The sequence below is a fragment of the Podarcis liolepis genome (assembly GCF_965112155.1).
Source record: "Podarcis liolepis genome assembly, chromosome: 4".
NCBI classification, from domain to species: Eukaryota; Metazoa; Chordata; class Lepidosauria; order Squamata; family Lacertidae; genus Podarcis; species Podarcis liolepis.
In genome coordinates, this window is record NC_139558.1 from 40,809,243 (window position 1) to 40,825,626 (window position 16,384).

Sequence of the window (16,384 nt, forward strand, 5' to 3'; positions counted from 1 at the left end):
AACATGAGAATACTGGTCAATGAAAAGGTTTCTAAATGTCCATGTGTAAAGTGATAGATACAAAGTCACTAATTTGGGTTAGGGAATGACATCATTTTCAGGAGCGTTCAAAGACTCCTGGTTCAAAGGAGCATTCTATTGACTTTCACTTTGGTGAGAAAGTTCCAATGATAAATGAACACAGAACATAGGAAGTTGCCTTTTACTGAGTCAGGCTATTGATCTGTCTAGTTCAGTATTGTCTACAGTGATTGGCAGAAACTCCCCAAAACTTTTTTCCTACTCAACCTAGCAACGCCAGGAGTTGAGTCTGGGAGATTCTGCACGCCAAACAGTTGCTCTGCCACTGAGCTCATATGTGTGGTTTTATCTAAAAAGCCATTCGTCACCTACATTCATGAAGGCAAGCCAATAAACAAGGGCACTTAGTCAAGCTGAAGTTTGAAAAGATTAGTGGCCCTATTATAGCAGCAGCATATGTAAACTGCCATCAAGAAGGAACTTCTTTCTTGACACGTAGAAGAACACATTACAGTCCATGTAATTAGCTGGACTGAACTACTTGATGAAAATCTAAAACTCTTAGCCATGCAGCTTTAGGTAAATAAAAGCTAAATGAGAGATTATAGCCCCAAATGGTAACATTCGGGCCAAAGCCTTGATCAAAGTAGCCCTTGCATATATTTTTCAGATTCTAACCCTTAGGAGCCCCAGCCAGCTTGGCCAATCGGCAGGGATGATGGGAGTTGTAGTCTATAACATCTGGAAAGCACCACATTGGCTATTCCAGACCTAAATCTTCACAATGGTTAATGTCGTAGCTGGAGTTGTTATAAAATGAGCCTATCATTTTGGTTTGGAAAATGTCACTCTTGATGCTGTGCTGTTTCAAAATAAAGAATCGATTCTGGTGATTATTTCATGGACTGTACTATCTCAGTTTCGTCAGAGAAGCCTTTGGGGTGAAATTGAACCAATGCAGAAAACATCACCTCCGTTACAGCTTTGAATCTAAAGAGCTGTGAAACCAGTTTCACTTCCCCAAAGACAGTTTGGACTTCTTTCTTGAAAAGCAGTCCCCCATGCCACATCACAAATCTTTTTCATAAGCCGCTTGCCATATGGCAGGTGTGTGTGTGTCTTTCTTGTTTAAAGGAGGGGAGCTAAAAATTACTCTGGGCATGTTCAAGTTTTGGGGGATGCCAAAAGTAGCTATTTGGGATTCTCTTTCCATGTAGCTGGGAGCCAAAGAAGCTGCTGTCATAGGTCCCACCCTGACATGACTCTCACTCAGGTTGACTACAGCTGCTGGAAAGCTCCAGAAGGCATGGCTGTAGGGCAGTTCACCAACTGCCTTGGCAAGAAAAAATTGATTCCCTCCTGTGTAGAATGTGAAAGGAAAGCTGCCATTTTGTGCTGGTTTTCCCTACCCTTCCATCCCTCTTCTTCACTCACTTCCTGTTGCAGGCACAGCTAATCCTCTTCTGACATTTATTTGTTTATCCAAGTTATATATTAGTTGCATGTCGAGACCCTGAGGCCACCCCCTCATTGAGGAATGAGACACAAGGATATTAGGTTAATGGTTACTGGGCAAATTTAGGCCACAACTTTATTGGTTACAGAATGTAGGCAGTATTGGCTTAGGCATTAGAATTGACCCGACTATATCTGACTCCTGCCCGTCACACAGGTAGTCCTGTAAGGGTCGTCCACTAGTAGGGGGAGCCCCATTGGCGCAAAACAACTCAAGCTCCCCCTGGGTTCCCGACAGGGTCATGGCATAGCCCTAGCCCCACCCCAGGCTTTGGACAAGATCCACACCCCCGAATTCCTTTCACGGAATACCCTTTAGCTTGGAGGGGCAGGTGATAGCCACACCCCTGCTCTCCCATCAATCCCTAACTGCCAAACCTTACAAAGTTGTGACCAGTGGCGTAGCGTGGGTTGTCAGCACCCGGGGCAAGGCAAGTAATTTGCGCCCCCTAACCCGTGGATTTGCGCCCTCTAACCCTAACCCCCAGATGTTGCGCCCGGTGCGGCCGGCCCCCCCTGCACCCCCCACGCTACGCCACTGGTTGTGACAATTGCTACGAGGTAGGCAAAAACCAAATGGCCCAAGCCAATTTGCCAAGTGGAAAAATTCCTACCAGGCCCCTCAACGGCGACCAACTGAGGTCCATAGCAAGGCCAAAATTCGAAACCTGAAAATAGGGAGGGAGAGCGGGGGATCAAGGAAATGAGCCAAGAGGAAGCTCTCCGGCTCACGCCTCATTTAAATGGGGCTGGCCATGGCCCCTGCAGCCAGCGGGTTGGCTGGCTGGATCTATGACGTGGCAGGGACCTCCGGGTGACAAGGGACTCTGCCCCCGCCCCCAGAGGGAAGCGGGTGGCCACGTGGTCCACCGCAAGTCCTCCCTACTGGGAAGTGGAGCAGATTTGCTTTTCACTCAGAAAGTCACATACAGAGAGAAATCAAACCGTAGAACCTCAGGCAGAGTATATGAAGCTTTGAGTGGATACAGATGAAAATATTGTACAGTCAGTCAGTTATTACATTTTCAGTCTTCACCCCAACCCATGACTGATATTTCATCACAAATGGCTTCCCAGAGGAAACTGAGGTAAAATCGCCATGCCAGCATTTTATTACCTGAAGAAAATAATAATAATAATAATAATGTCTGAATCAACCCTATGGTGTCCGTGGTCAAAGGAAAACATAAGGCCCTCTCAGCTAATTATATAATTGCTATTAGTCTCGGAGTCTAATAAAGCCAAGTTACATCTAACCCAGGCAAGAGATTTCATAACTGGTGTGCCTGACATTTCTGCAGGACTACAGAGTGAACATTTTTTTGAGGCAGCAGTGGAACGACTCCCGTCTTGCTTACAGTGAATACCCTGATGACTCTTTGGATTTGGATCCATCTATGCTAGACTCCATTTGGAAGCCGGATTTGTTCTTCGCCAATGAGAAGGGTGCAAACTTCCATGACGTTACCACAGACAACAAGCTCCTAAGGATATCAAAAAATGGAAAGGTGTTATATAGTATCAGGTAAACCTGTGTGTGTGTGTCTTGGGCAGGGGTTTGAACTTCCACGTTCTATTTTTGTTATTTCTCTTTTATATGGTAATGAGGCTTAAACGCAGAAGGGTGGTGGTGGTGGGGAAATCTCTCTGCTTCATTTTGCCCTGTTTGTTCTCTTCTCAAATGAGGAAATCAAGTAGGACAACGGAACAAGCTAGTCTAGTCTTGGTGAGAATATAAAAGGGCCCAGGACCCCTTGCCTCCATCTGCAGCAGTGATTCCCACCAGCATCAAATGGAGCCACCCTTTTTAAAACAAAAACTGTAAAGGAGGACTTCTCGTTTTTGTGCCTGAGATTCATTAAAATGCAGAAAGAAAGCCTGATTTTTAAAATGTCAAAAGAAGCATTTTTTAAAAAGGCATCTTTAGACCTTGAAGTATATTAAAGTAATAACTCAGATGTGCCTATATATTTATGTAGCCTGTCCTTGGTTGCTCAACCTAGTTATTTAGGCATTTTAAAATGCAAAGCACAGTGACATGCGTTACACTGGGACGGCTCTGGTTAAAGTTGGTACATGCTCTCACAAGCACCCTTTGATGAGATGTGATTAAGCAGGATGCGCACAGAGAATCGGAATGATAAAGAACCTCAAAAATAGCAAGGCTGAGGCATACATTGTATAAATGATTGTTGCAGCATAATCTTCATATGCTACTTAGCATGCTTCATTGGCTTATTAATAGCTTAATATTTGCAATGAGGCTTGAAGATGGAAAGTCCACTTACTGTTAACAAGGCAAATTAATCATGGTTTTGAAAGTCCTCTTTTTCTTGCCACAGTTGGTTCTAAATCACCACCAGTGCCAATGTCTGCTTAATTGTTTAGTGAAATATTTGCAACTCTTGAGCTGTATTCAATGGAGTTTACTCAGAGTAGACCAATTGAAATTAATGGATCTAGGTTAGAAATGCCCATTCATTTTTTTTGGGGGGGGGGGTCCACTTTGAGTTGAACTAACACTGGATACAACCCATGATCTTGTGGTCATATGGAATTTGTCTTAAATGCAATGGTTTTAGGGCTTTCATCCATATAGAAGGAAGAGCAGACTTTCATTGTCTTTCCATAGGCATCCATGAATTCACCCTTCCCTGCCCCAGAATTAATTCTGCAATAGTTTCTGACCTGGCCACCTTCAAACTTCTTCATCCCCTAAACCTCATGTAGACATTACTCTGTAAATTCAGAGGCTATTATATCAGGATATAATTAGGACTGTGTACAGACTCATATAAACAAAAGTCCACTTGTGTTGGTATTTCAAGTTGCGCCATAGGCACACTGATCTTATTCAGACACTTACTTGAGAATGGTCCATCTTTCCTCTGTCTGCTGTACCCTCCTCTACATGCATTGCACCATCTTTCTTCCAATTATTCTTGCTATAGTCTTTAGAGTGGTCATAATGACATAGGCAGATTAAAATGGCAGCTGTGTACCATTGGAAGTAGATTCCATTGGGAGTAGATTCCATTTGGTTCCAATGAACTTCCTCATCATTCTGACCAGTCCTCAAATTATGCAGCAAAAGTTAAGGGAGGTTTTAATGAAACCGAAAGCTCTATCCCTTCACTTCCCCAGTTTTAGGCAAATTATGGGCCACCTGTAGCCCTACAACCAGTAGCTAAAATGAGGGAATTGAGCCTCTATAACCCTCCCTTAGTAAATTGAGGACTGCTTCTGACAGAGGTATGGCTTTGCTAGCGTATTAAGGCTGTGGTTGTATACTGACTTATAACGTAGCAAAAACCATCGAATTCAATGGGACTGAAATCCTGTAACTACTTTCCAGTCTGTAAGCCCCACAAAAAGCAATGTGACTTCTAAGCAAGGTGTACAAGTGCTGTGTGAGTCATTTGTAACAATTGTTCATGTGTCTGAATTTTTAAAAACATAGGTTGCCTTCAGTTTGATGCTTAATGCACAAATACCATTTTTATCATTGGACCTTATTTCTGTCTGTTTAGGATTTGAAATCATGGCATTTTATTAAATTATTAGCTGTTTTACTTAATGGGCAGTAATAATGAATATAAACATAGCACTAACTAGCTTACTTTTGGGATAGGAAAAGTAACAAGCCACATACATATTTATTTATTTATTTATTTATTTATTCATTCATTCATTCATTTATTTATTTATTTAGCGTTACATCTATATTTCCCCCTTTTCCCAGGTTGGCATACACAGTTCACCCTCTTCCCATTTTATCCTTACAACAACCCTGTGAAGTTGGTTAGGCTGACAGGCAGTGGCTGGCCCAATGTCACCCAGTGAGCTTCATGGCTGAGTGGGGATTTGAACCCGGATCTTCCAGATCCTAGTCCAGTGCTCTAACCAGTGCACGACATTGGTGGCATTATTTCATTGGCCAACCTCCACAGCACAGAAGAAATGAGACTAGAGGAAGAGGAAGCCTGAATGATAAGAACACCACACAGCAAACATGTGGTTACTTACCAAGCGCTGTTCTCACGTTTAATCCCCAGAAAAATAAGATGTTTCTCTTTGCTTGAGTGACATCAGATGTATCTTACTGGAGGCAACAATGCAGATGAGTGCTGCTATTTGCAGCACAGATGGATAATTTTCCTGACAATTTTTCATGCTGCAAAAGTAATATTTCAGGCTGTCATATCAGATTTGTAAAATTCAGGAGCTTGAATGAAAGTTTATCTGAAGCAGAGTAAGCATATTTTTGTGTTGAATCGAAAGCATGTCATCTCCCAGTTGTGCTTTATGGTGCATAAATGTATCTTTCATGGGTAATCAGCATGAAGAATCAGCATTGCACCTATGGCCATCAATTTTTATTTTACCTTGGGGTGTATTCAGACCAATCTAGCTGTTGATGCGGGATAGAATGCCATCTCAGCAATTTTCAGGTGGACCTAAAACCACCCCATTGTGTTTCAATGAATATGAAGCCATCCCAGGATGCTACACAGAGCAAGGTTACACTAGCTTGCCCCATCCCCATCCCCAGCATCATCATCCTCTTCTTTCTCTCTTTGGGTGGCTCCAGATTCTCTGTATTTTGCAGGAAAGATTCAAATGCAAACTGGGACTTTAGGTTTGCACAATGAAAGTGAATGAAAGTGGTCTGTTGCCCAAACCCACTTCTTTTTAAACACAGGCTGTGTATAGGCCATTCATTTAATGCACATGATCTTCCTCAAAGAACCCAGGGACTGTAGTTTGTTAAGTGAACTGGAAACTGTAGCTGGGGGGGGGGGACTAAACTACAGCTCCCAGGGTTCTTTGGGGGCAACATTGTGCTTTAAATGTATGGCATGTTTGCAGCCACAGTTTGGAAAGCGATGGGGGAAAGCATGAAAAGTGTGGAATGAATGAATAATTAACAGGTAGATGTAAAAGTGCCTTGCAAACAAATCATGATGAATGCATTATGCTTGTTGCCTGTAAACTTATCAGAACATAAGGTTTGTGCAAGCAAATAAAGATGGATGCTGAGTAAACAGGTCAGTTGGACCTGTTTTTCTCTGTCTGTTCCAGCCTTACCTTTTCTTGGCACATGCAACTCAGGAGAGCATAATTAACACGAGGTAGTTTGGCAGCAGCTTCAAGACAGGCAAAAGAAAGTGCCTCTTCACACAATTGGTCATTAACATGGCTTTGTTGAAGGGCCATGTTGGCTGGAACAGGACAGACTGCATAGACTAGTTACAAATGTTTCCTAAATTTATTACAAACTTTGGGACAGAAGCTTTTTATAGCATCTCTCTTGCCCTGAAGAAGGAGGGAGAGAAATTTTGAAATGTGCACCTGATTTGCCAGAAAACAATTGGCAGTATTCTCTTCTTTATTGGAAAGGGGATTAGACAAATGGATAGAGGATAGATCTCTTGATACCTTGCCATGACATCTAAAGAATGATTTTGTACCTAGTTGGTGTGTTTCCCAAAAACACCTGCCTGGTCATGATTGGAACAGTGGAATTGAACTTGATGGAACTTAGGTCTGATCCTACAAGGACAAATGTTATGGGCCAAATATCATAAAATCAAATTCCACAGAGAACATTACAACGTTCTGTATTGAAACAAACAAATCAAACACACAGAAGAAGATGGGGAACATGCGGCTTGGCAGTAGTACATATAAAAGCGATCTTGGGATCTTGGGATTGTAGTTGATCACAAGGTCATAGGTCAGCCGTGTGATACAGCTGCACAAAGGGCTAATATTAGTAAGAATCCTAGTTTCCAAACCATGAAAAGCAATTGTCCTGCTAGTTCGACTGGTGTTAAATAAGTCAGACATGAAGTGAAGCATCCAGTTCTGAGCCCCATGCTTTAGGAAGGATTTTGACAATTTGGAATGGGCTCCGAGAAGGGCTATATTGGTCTGAGGCATGAAAAGCAAGTCTTGTGATTAAAGGATTTAAGGAACTGAGGATGCATAGCCTGGAGAAGAGAATACTGAGGGGTGGCATGACTGCCTTCTTCAAATACCTGAAGGGCTGTCATTTGGAAGGGCAAAAAAAAAAGCAGCTATCTGCCACAGCTGCCACAAAGGGCAAAAACAGATCTAAGGACCTTATATTGTAGGAGGGCAGATTTTGGTTGAACATTAGGAAGAACTTACTGACGGAAAGAGCAGTTTGAAAATGGAACCAGTTTCCTAGAAGGATGGCCTGCTTTCCCTTGCTGGAGACCTCCAGGCAGAGACTTCTGGCCAGCCATGTGCTGAGGAATGATCCAGTTCTGGATTTCCTGTGTTGAATGAGATGGCTGACAAGCCCCCTTCCAACTCTGTGATTCTGTGTTCTTGTTCAAATACATGGTTGGAAGAAATGGTAAAGAACTAAAGGGTTTTATGAACAAAGTCTAGGATCCCTTCATACTCTTCTACTTTGCAAGGAACCAAACTCTTAAATGTCTCATATGAAGTTAGCATCAGTATGTTTTCTAGAAAGTTAGGTGCTAAATCTTTACTTGGTGCAAACTGGGATGATGACAGTGGGCACAATTCAGCAGAACATTCCTGTTTGTTAGCCTCATCGAACAATTGCTCCTGCACAGTGCTTCCTCATCCCAGGGAATGTCTGTGATGTGCAACACACAATGTTTAGAACTCCAGAGAATATCTCAGATCTGCAATGTATATGGGTCTGTTAATCTGTGTGTGCAACAAAGAGAGCGAGAGCAAGAGCTTCAGCTTGATGACTTTAATGTTGTTCTATAATCTAATGTTAGAATTTAAGAGGATTTTAACTTCCCTAGTAACACTGCTTTATCATGGAAGAGATTAGCAAAGTGAGAGGGCAGAGGTCATTATCATGACTAAAAGTCATTCTTTGCTCTGCAAACAGCTAAGTATTTTGTGTATATTCCTCTCTCCTGTTGTACAGTGATATTGGCTGTGCCCTGATGACATTGACAGGTTGCTTTTTTTTTTTTTTAGAAGGCAACACAGATCTTGCCTTCTCAGGGGAACGTTCCTTTCTCGATTTCATTTTTCTAAGCCCAGCACAAGAAAAATGATTCAATTATCCTCAGGCAAAATTGTATGAAATTCCTTGTTCTTTGGAATGACTTTTTAAAAATGTAAAGCATTCCACTGAGGCTTGAAATAGCCTCCCGGAATAATGAAAGTGGGCTCGAAGAATAAGAAAATACAGAAAATGCTAATTGATGGAGCCTGCCTCAACAGAGTTAAAGCGCTTTTGCTAGATGTCACAGGAATGGTTCACACGTGCATCACATCCTTTTTGTACACTTGATTACTGAGTACTTGGGGCCAATTCACACATGCAAGTTTGTCACTTGATGACTGTAACATCAAGTGATGACTTGCATGTGCAAATGCGTCAAACACCTTAGCTAGAACTTACACGTTATTGAACACAACTTTTTGTACAGTGTGTTCACACATTCAGCTGCTGGCCATCAAGTCTAGGACCACAAAGTCAGACAGTGTTGCTAGTACTCGGATGCACATAGCATCTTCACACAAGTCATTGGGGGTGGAGCATGTATGTATAAAAGCCAGCACCACACCTTGCCATTGTATCTTTTTATCATCACAGCGCTCTCTCACTTGAGGTGACAGGACAGGTGCCACAGGGTGATAGCCAAGTCCCTGCCTGTGACGGGGGCTAGTCAGCCTAGTGCTTGATTTGGCTCCCCCAACTCCCAACCGAAAGCTCATAGAGCTCTTATTGCAGAGCCCTCTGGTGACAAGTATAGCCCTTTAGGCCTATACAATGGCAGAAATAGTGCCTTAGGCCAGAATGTGGAATATAAGTCCTGCCCACAACCAGAGGTCAGTTCCGCCCCATCTGTTGAGCACTGACCCTCCTGCTGGCCCTGTTGTTGTGAAGAGTACCATGCCAAACTCAGCACTGGAGCATTGCAGGACATTTATCTGACCAACCTTTTGGCTCCAATTGCTACTTTAAACAGTAATCAATAGGAAAAGACAAGAAGCACATGAGAGCAGGGATAACTACTTTTGATAACTGACTCACATATGGATCCTGCAACATTGCTAGGTTTATATGCAGAGATCCCAGAAAACTGACTGTGCATTACAGAACTGGAGCTATCAGGCATACCATCAAAGAACCGGAATTTTGCCTGCAACATTTTGAAGTCACACTTCATGTTGCAAAGCAGCAGAAAATGATTAAAATATCCTGAAAGTAACAGCTTTTCTTTTGAAACTCAAAATGCCTTTGCTTTAAATCCTTCCTCACTCGGTGGCTTCGTTTCTATCAAAAAATGAGCATGCTATATTTAATTAAAAATAGGAGATATGTTGGCAGAGCCCATATATAATTTTGTATGTAGAGAGCACTATTCTTGGCTGGAAAGATTTTTTTTAAAAAAATTGGCAGACAGTTTCTTATGGAAATCAGTATTAATAGGCTTTTTGGAGAATGCTTACTGGATACAGGCCAAAGTACACATCTGTGTACATAAAAGTCTAACCGACAATGGTTTGCATCTGGCATGAACTGGTAGTAACTTCTGGTGATCCGTGTCCTATGCAAAATATTCCTTTTGGCAGCATAGCCAATGGTAGATTTAAAATAAAACAACAAATGTTCCCATTAGTCTGATTTGTAAATAAGTGCCATGAGACTTAAACAAACCGAAGCAAAATATTTCCGTTTTGGAGAGCAGTAATAGCATAGCTCTGCTCCATACATAGGATATTTCCTTTTTAATGATATTGTGTGGTACCAGACTTCCATGAAGATAATGACAAACTGAAAATATTTTAGAGAGCTACAGAGAGATGCTAATGGTAGGTTCTTATGAGGACTTGCAGAAGAGTCATTTATTTAATCAACAAAGTGTAGAGAAGGAGAGGCAAGAAGAGTGTTGAACTATTTTAAAGTATGTGAGATAAAAGTTGGCTAGAGCTAGCCCTGCAAGCTTGTTTGCTGTCTCAAGTGCAGTGGAAGACGCTGTCCCATAGCTAGTGCTGAAGTCAGATTCAAGGGCCAGTTCTATTGCCATCAGTATGTGTGTGCATGTGCGTTTTGTCCTTTGCCTCAGGCAGCAGAATCTCTTGAGCGGCTCTTGAAGAAGGGCTAAGGCAAAACATGTGAATTAACTTGTTCTCGGGCTGCAAAGTAGCATCGGTGCTTAAAGGTAAAAGTAAAAGTACCCCTGACTGTAAGGTCCAGTCATGACCAACTCTGGGGTTGCGCGCTCATCTTGCTCTATAAGCTGAAGGAGCCGGCATTTGTCTGCAGACAGCTTCTGGGTCATGCGGCCAGCATGACTAAGCCACTTCTGGCAAACCAGAGCAGCGCACGGAAACACCGTTTACCTTCCTGCCAGAGCAGTAGCCATTTATCTACTTGCACTTTGATGTGCTTTTAACTGCTAGGTTGGCAGGAGCTGGGACCGAGCAACAGGAGCTCACCCCATCACGGGGATTTGAGCCACTGACCTTCTGATTGGCAAGTCATAGGCTTAGTGGTTTAGACCACAGTGCCACCCACGTCCCTCTTGCATCAGTGCTTAGGGCACCATAAAAGGAAAGCATCCTTCCTAATCCCCACATTAGGTGAGATAACTGAAGGCTGTTCCCTTATTCTCCAGTTATTTACAGGACCTTGGTCTTCCACTGATGTGTAAATAAGATTCATTGTCAAACCAGCTTGAAGGGTGCTGCTATGGCTTTCATTTTTATAGAGGGTTGCCTGTCATTGCTTTTGTATCATAACCTAAATAAAACTCCTACTCACTTTATGTGTATGTTAACCCCACACACCAACAATAAGTGGTTTGTTGCTGGAATAATGCCAGACAGAAACTGAAAGGAAGTGACAAAAGAGTTTCAAGGTGCAGCCATGTTCCAACTCATAATATCAGAGGTTCTGAATTTAATTCCATAATGGCCCAATTACTACATTAATACAGATAATGCAGACATGCGGCACCCTTGAGGCTTCTTTGTTCTCTACCACCCTTCCCTCTACTCACAGGCATAGTCTTCCCATCATCAGCACTGGCTCTACTATTAGACAGTGAGAGAGTAAATTTTGGTGGGAAATGGTGGCAGCCCCCAAGCTGCTTTCCTCTGTTAGATGGCAGAGTTTTGCAGGCAAATGACCTGTCCTGGACTCCTTAAACTAGCCTGCTGCCTAAGGTGCAGTGAAGGGTGATATCCTATCATTGGCCTCTTGTACATGGAAGGTGAAGGCAGCAGCATCTTATTCTTTGCCTCAGGCAGCATAATGTATCAAACTGGTTCCACCCATCAGAGTGACAAACACCATACTACATATTACAAGTCTGTAAGTTTTGTATGGGGAAACCTGGAACTGGCATGGCAGCCATGGTCTTTGTTGAAAGGAAACATGTGGCTGAGCTTAGAGGTCGTGGCTACGGGGTCCAATTCACAAATTGACCTTCTGAATAGGCAGGAGATTCCCAGCCATTTTGTTGCTGGAAAAGGTTGCATACATGTAGCATAAAAGTCAGAGGTGTCATCCACATTTCATTGAACATAGATATATTGTTTGCACTTTCAGTTTTGAAATTGCTGGCTATTGTAAAGAGAAGGCAAATGTCCAGTGTTTATCCTGAGATGCACTAAGGCAATAAAACAAAATCAAAATGTAAATCCTTAAAGCAGAAACAGCTTATATTAGTTTTAACTACTAACCACAACCATATTTGAATTTAATTTCATGGATTTTCTGAAGGGATAATGGAAGATAGATAGATGATATAGATAGATATAGATATAGATATAGATGATATAGATAGATAGATGCTACATTCCTTTGACATACCACATGCAGTGACTCATTACAGCATATTTTATTACACTTTTAAAAGGAAAAGAGCCCCGCTTTCTGTTTTTGCCACCGCTCCATTATGTGCTATGCAAAGTGAAGTGAAGCTGTATGAACATTGCTCTGTGTTTGAGAGAACATTCTCAGAAACATCAATATTTATGAGGCATCAAGTGCAATCTCGTTCAAATGAGCCTCTGTGTAATAGTAGGGTGACTGTTGAATTTGTTTCTAAGTTTATAAAGCACTCCATTGCACTGGGGAGAAGGCATTCCTGCATTAATTAAATAAAAGCGAACTTTATTTTCTATATGTTAGGAATAAAGTGTATAAACCAGTAAATGATAAAGGAGCTTTTCATAACAGCTCCATAATCACACTCCCAAGGAGAGCCCATGGGAGGCAGCTGTGCTGATCCATGTATATCTCCCCAAAGAGAAGCAGTAAATACTGTAGCATAATACTCAATTTATCAGGATCCGATGACAAGTCATAGCGTAAATGTGCTCTGATGGTGGGCATGTTGGAATTTGGAAACATTTTTTTTTCCCTGAAAGAAAACTCCATTGAACTCAGCACTGTTTCAATGTCTCTTGCCACCTTGAAGTCCCTGTCAGGATAAAGAGCGGGGTATAAATAAATATATAGTTATGATGATGATGTGTAAAATATATTGAACTTTAAACAAAAGAACTTCTGCCTGTTGCCCCAGACAGCATGGCCAATGGTCAGAGCTGATGGGAGCTGCAATCTAGGTGATACCAGGTTGATGAAGGCTGCTCCAGGAGAATAGGAGTGACTCAAATTCAGTCCATCAAGCTCAGTGCTGTCTATACTCGCTGGCATTGAGCTTTTCTGGGATTTCAGGCAGGGAGTCTCTCCCTGGAGATCAAACCTGAGACCCTCTGCATACAAAGTAAGTGGTCTACCACTGAGCTATATCCCTTCCCCATGGGCTGCAACAGCAAGAAAAAGAGGCAGTCGTCATCTAATAGCAGGTCTCGCCTACCTGCAGTATAGTTGCCTATAGGAGACACAAATCTGAAAACTGTTCCAAGCAGATGGGAAGAAAACCTGTTGAGGAAAGTGAAGAGGGAGAGTTGTGGTTGCTATCCCAACAGCCCACTGTCTTGGCTGCTGAACATGTTATCTTGCAAAGAAAAATACATTCATTCTAAAGGTGTTACCATTTCTCTTTTAATAGCCAACGGGATGTTTGGTGCTTGACAACGTGCTAGTTCTCTCTGTGTTGCATTTTAGTCCATTAAATGGTTTAATTTTATTTAGACATTACTATTTTTCACTTATTTTTGTAAACTAAAGGGCTCTGTGTTACCTCCTTTCTGACTAGGCTTTAAAATGCTTCTCAGCCTGGTTTTTCTGTTTCTATTCCACACAGAATAACCTTTACTTGTTTGTCCCCATGTGCTGCAGTTCCTTAGTACAGTGGTACCTCGGGTTAATAACTTAATTAGTTCTGGAGGTCCGTTCTTAACCTGAAACTGTTCTTAACCTGAAGCACCACTTTAGCTAATGGGAACTCCCACTGCTGCTGCGCCGCTAGAGCACCATTTTTGTTCTTATCCTGAAGCAAAGTTCTTAACCCGAGGTAATATTTCTGGGTTAGCGGAGTCTGTATCCTGAAGCATATGTAACCTGAAGCATATGAAACCCGAGGTACCACTGTACTAAGCTTCTCATTTCTGAAGTTCTTATTCAATCTCACGGCTAGAAAATCACCCACAATACATCAAACTGAACCCAAAGGGGTACTTCTGGAAGACCTGTTTATTGAGGATTCATTCTGATTTGTTTGCACCAAGCTCAGATGACATTATGTCAAAGCCAGTATTATCCCACACCTTCCAGGGCATTTCCCTATGACTTTCTTTATTGCAAAATAAAGAAACTAGGTTTTAGGGAACCAGGTCTGTTGCACAAGACCTTCCAATTCAACTAGAATTGTGCAACCTGAATTTGTCCATATGTGATTGAATTCTAGCCAGATATAGAGACAGTCTGCAAGCACCCATAGATTCACTTGCATTTTCTTTTTCTCTGTTCTTTTTAGCTTACCCTAGCTGCGGCACCATTTGTTTGGAGGGCAATTATTACTTTTGTTGAAATATGCAGCATCTGGAAGGATCATCTTTTAGCAGAGCAAGCTTTTTATGTTAGGAAGTCAGATGTTATGAAATAAGCTGCAATAAGGAGGAAAATCCACAGATAAGTGGATTTGCAAATGATCCTGAATATTATTGCTCATCCAACATTGTTAATGCTGGGAGACCTTCATTATAAATGTGTGGATGTTTTGTCAAGCACTGAATTGGGCTGAGTGAATTTATGTTTCAGACAAGTGCTCATTCCTTAGAGATTGCTGAACTTTCTCCCATGTGTTTCACTGAGAAGGGATAACCTAGCAAAGGGCTTTCCCCATGAGGAGAGCTGTCTCTCATCTGTTGAATAAATATCTGCCTAAGGAAAGATATCCATCTCACAGTGGAATATCCCTGTTTTTTTAGTTCAGTTTGTCCATGCAAACCTGTCTAAAGGATATTTTGCTTTTGACCTATGCTACAAAACCATGAGAAAAGCTAAGTTGAGATCTCTTCCAGGTTGGGTGGCAATTACTCTGTGGAACGCCCTCCCACTAGATGTCAAAGAGATAAACAACTACCTGAAATTTAGAAAACATCAGAAGGCAGCCCTGTTCAGGGAAGTTTTTAATGTGTGACATTTTGCTGTATTTTTAATCTTTGTTGGAAGCAGCCCAGAGTGGCTGGGGAAACCCAGCCAGATGGGTGGAGTACAAATTATTATTATTATTATTATTATTATTATTATTATTATTATTATTATCATTATACAATCTCCCTCACAAATAAACATATGTAACACAAATGGGACATCTATTACATGCAATAGAAATGTCTGACAGGTAAGAAAGGTCACTGTATATTCCACACTAATTCTTAATATTAAAAAATAGCTAGCCTTTGCCACGATGAGCTCATCTGCTGTTCCATAGATAAACTGAATTCGAAGACATGCAGACAGAGGAACATGGTACAGTGGTGCCCCGCAAGACGAATGCCTCGCAAGACGGAAAACCCGCTAGACGAAAGGGTTTTCCGTTTTTGAGCTGCTTCGCAAGACGATTTTCCCTATGGGCTTGCTTTGCAAGACGAAAACGTCTTGCGAGTGTTCCGATTTTTTCCCGCTCCCCCCCTTTTCTAAGCCACTAAGCCGCTAATAGCCTTTTAGCCGCTAATCCGCTAAACCTTTAATAGCCGCTAAGCCTTTAATAGCCACTAATAGCGCTAAGCCGCTAAGCCGCTAATAGGGTTGCTTCGCAAGACGAAAAAACCACTAGACGAAGAGACTCGCGGAACGGATTAATTTCGTCTTGCGAGGCACCACTGTATGTAGTTTTCCCCATCATTTAAGTGAATTATTATTTCTGTACAATAATCTGTAAACTACCCCCCCCCCCGAAGCATTTGGTTTGTGTAAATTTTCAATTATTTTACTGGATGTGCAGTGTAATCCTCTGCATGTTTACTCAGAAGTAAATCTCACTGCATTTAGTGGGGCATAGCCTCAAGTAAGTATGCATAAGTTTGCCAACCTGCCTGAGTAAGCCCCACTAAACACTATGGGTCTCACTTCCAAATAGCTGTTCTGAGACGGGCACTGACCTCAGGCATGGCATGACCTACTGCAAGGCCAGGATCCGAATGAATGTAGAGCAGGGCTCGGATGTTGCTTCATACTGAGCATCTTTCCCAACATCAGGGTCTTTTCCAGGGAGTCTTCTCTTCTCATGAGGTGGCCAAAGTATTGGAGCCTCGGCTTCATGATCTGTCCTTCCAGTGAGCAGCCTATCTAGCAGCAGCATATGCATCCCTGCTGATCACCCCTCCCTCACTAGAGGGTGCCTTTCAGTTAAAGGGCCCTAACACGCCATCACTTTCCTACTGCAACAGAGCACAGGAG

At 42.1% G+C, this 16,384-nt stretch overlaps 1 protein-coding gene across 13 annotated transcripts in view; it reads left to right on the top strand.

The window, feature by feature from the left end:
• Positions 1-16,384, top strand: part of GLRA2 (glycine receptor alpha 2) — a 111,216-nt gene that overhangs the window by 35,234 nt on the left and 59,598 nt on the right. For all 13 annotated transcript variants that reach the window (XM_083501997.1, XM_083502001.1, XM_083501992.1 and 10 more), the window contains one exon: positions 2,838-3,061. In XM_083501997.1, coding sequence (XP_083358123.1) covers positions 2,838-3,061 — 224 coding nt within the window. The remainder of the gene's footprint in view (positions 1-2,837; positions 3,062-16,384) is intronic.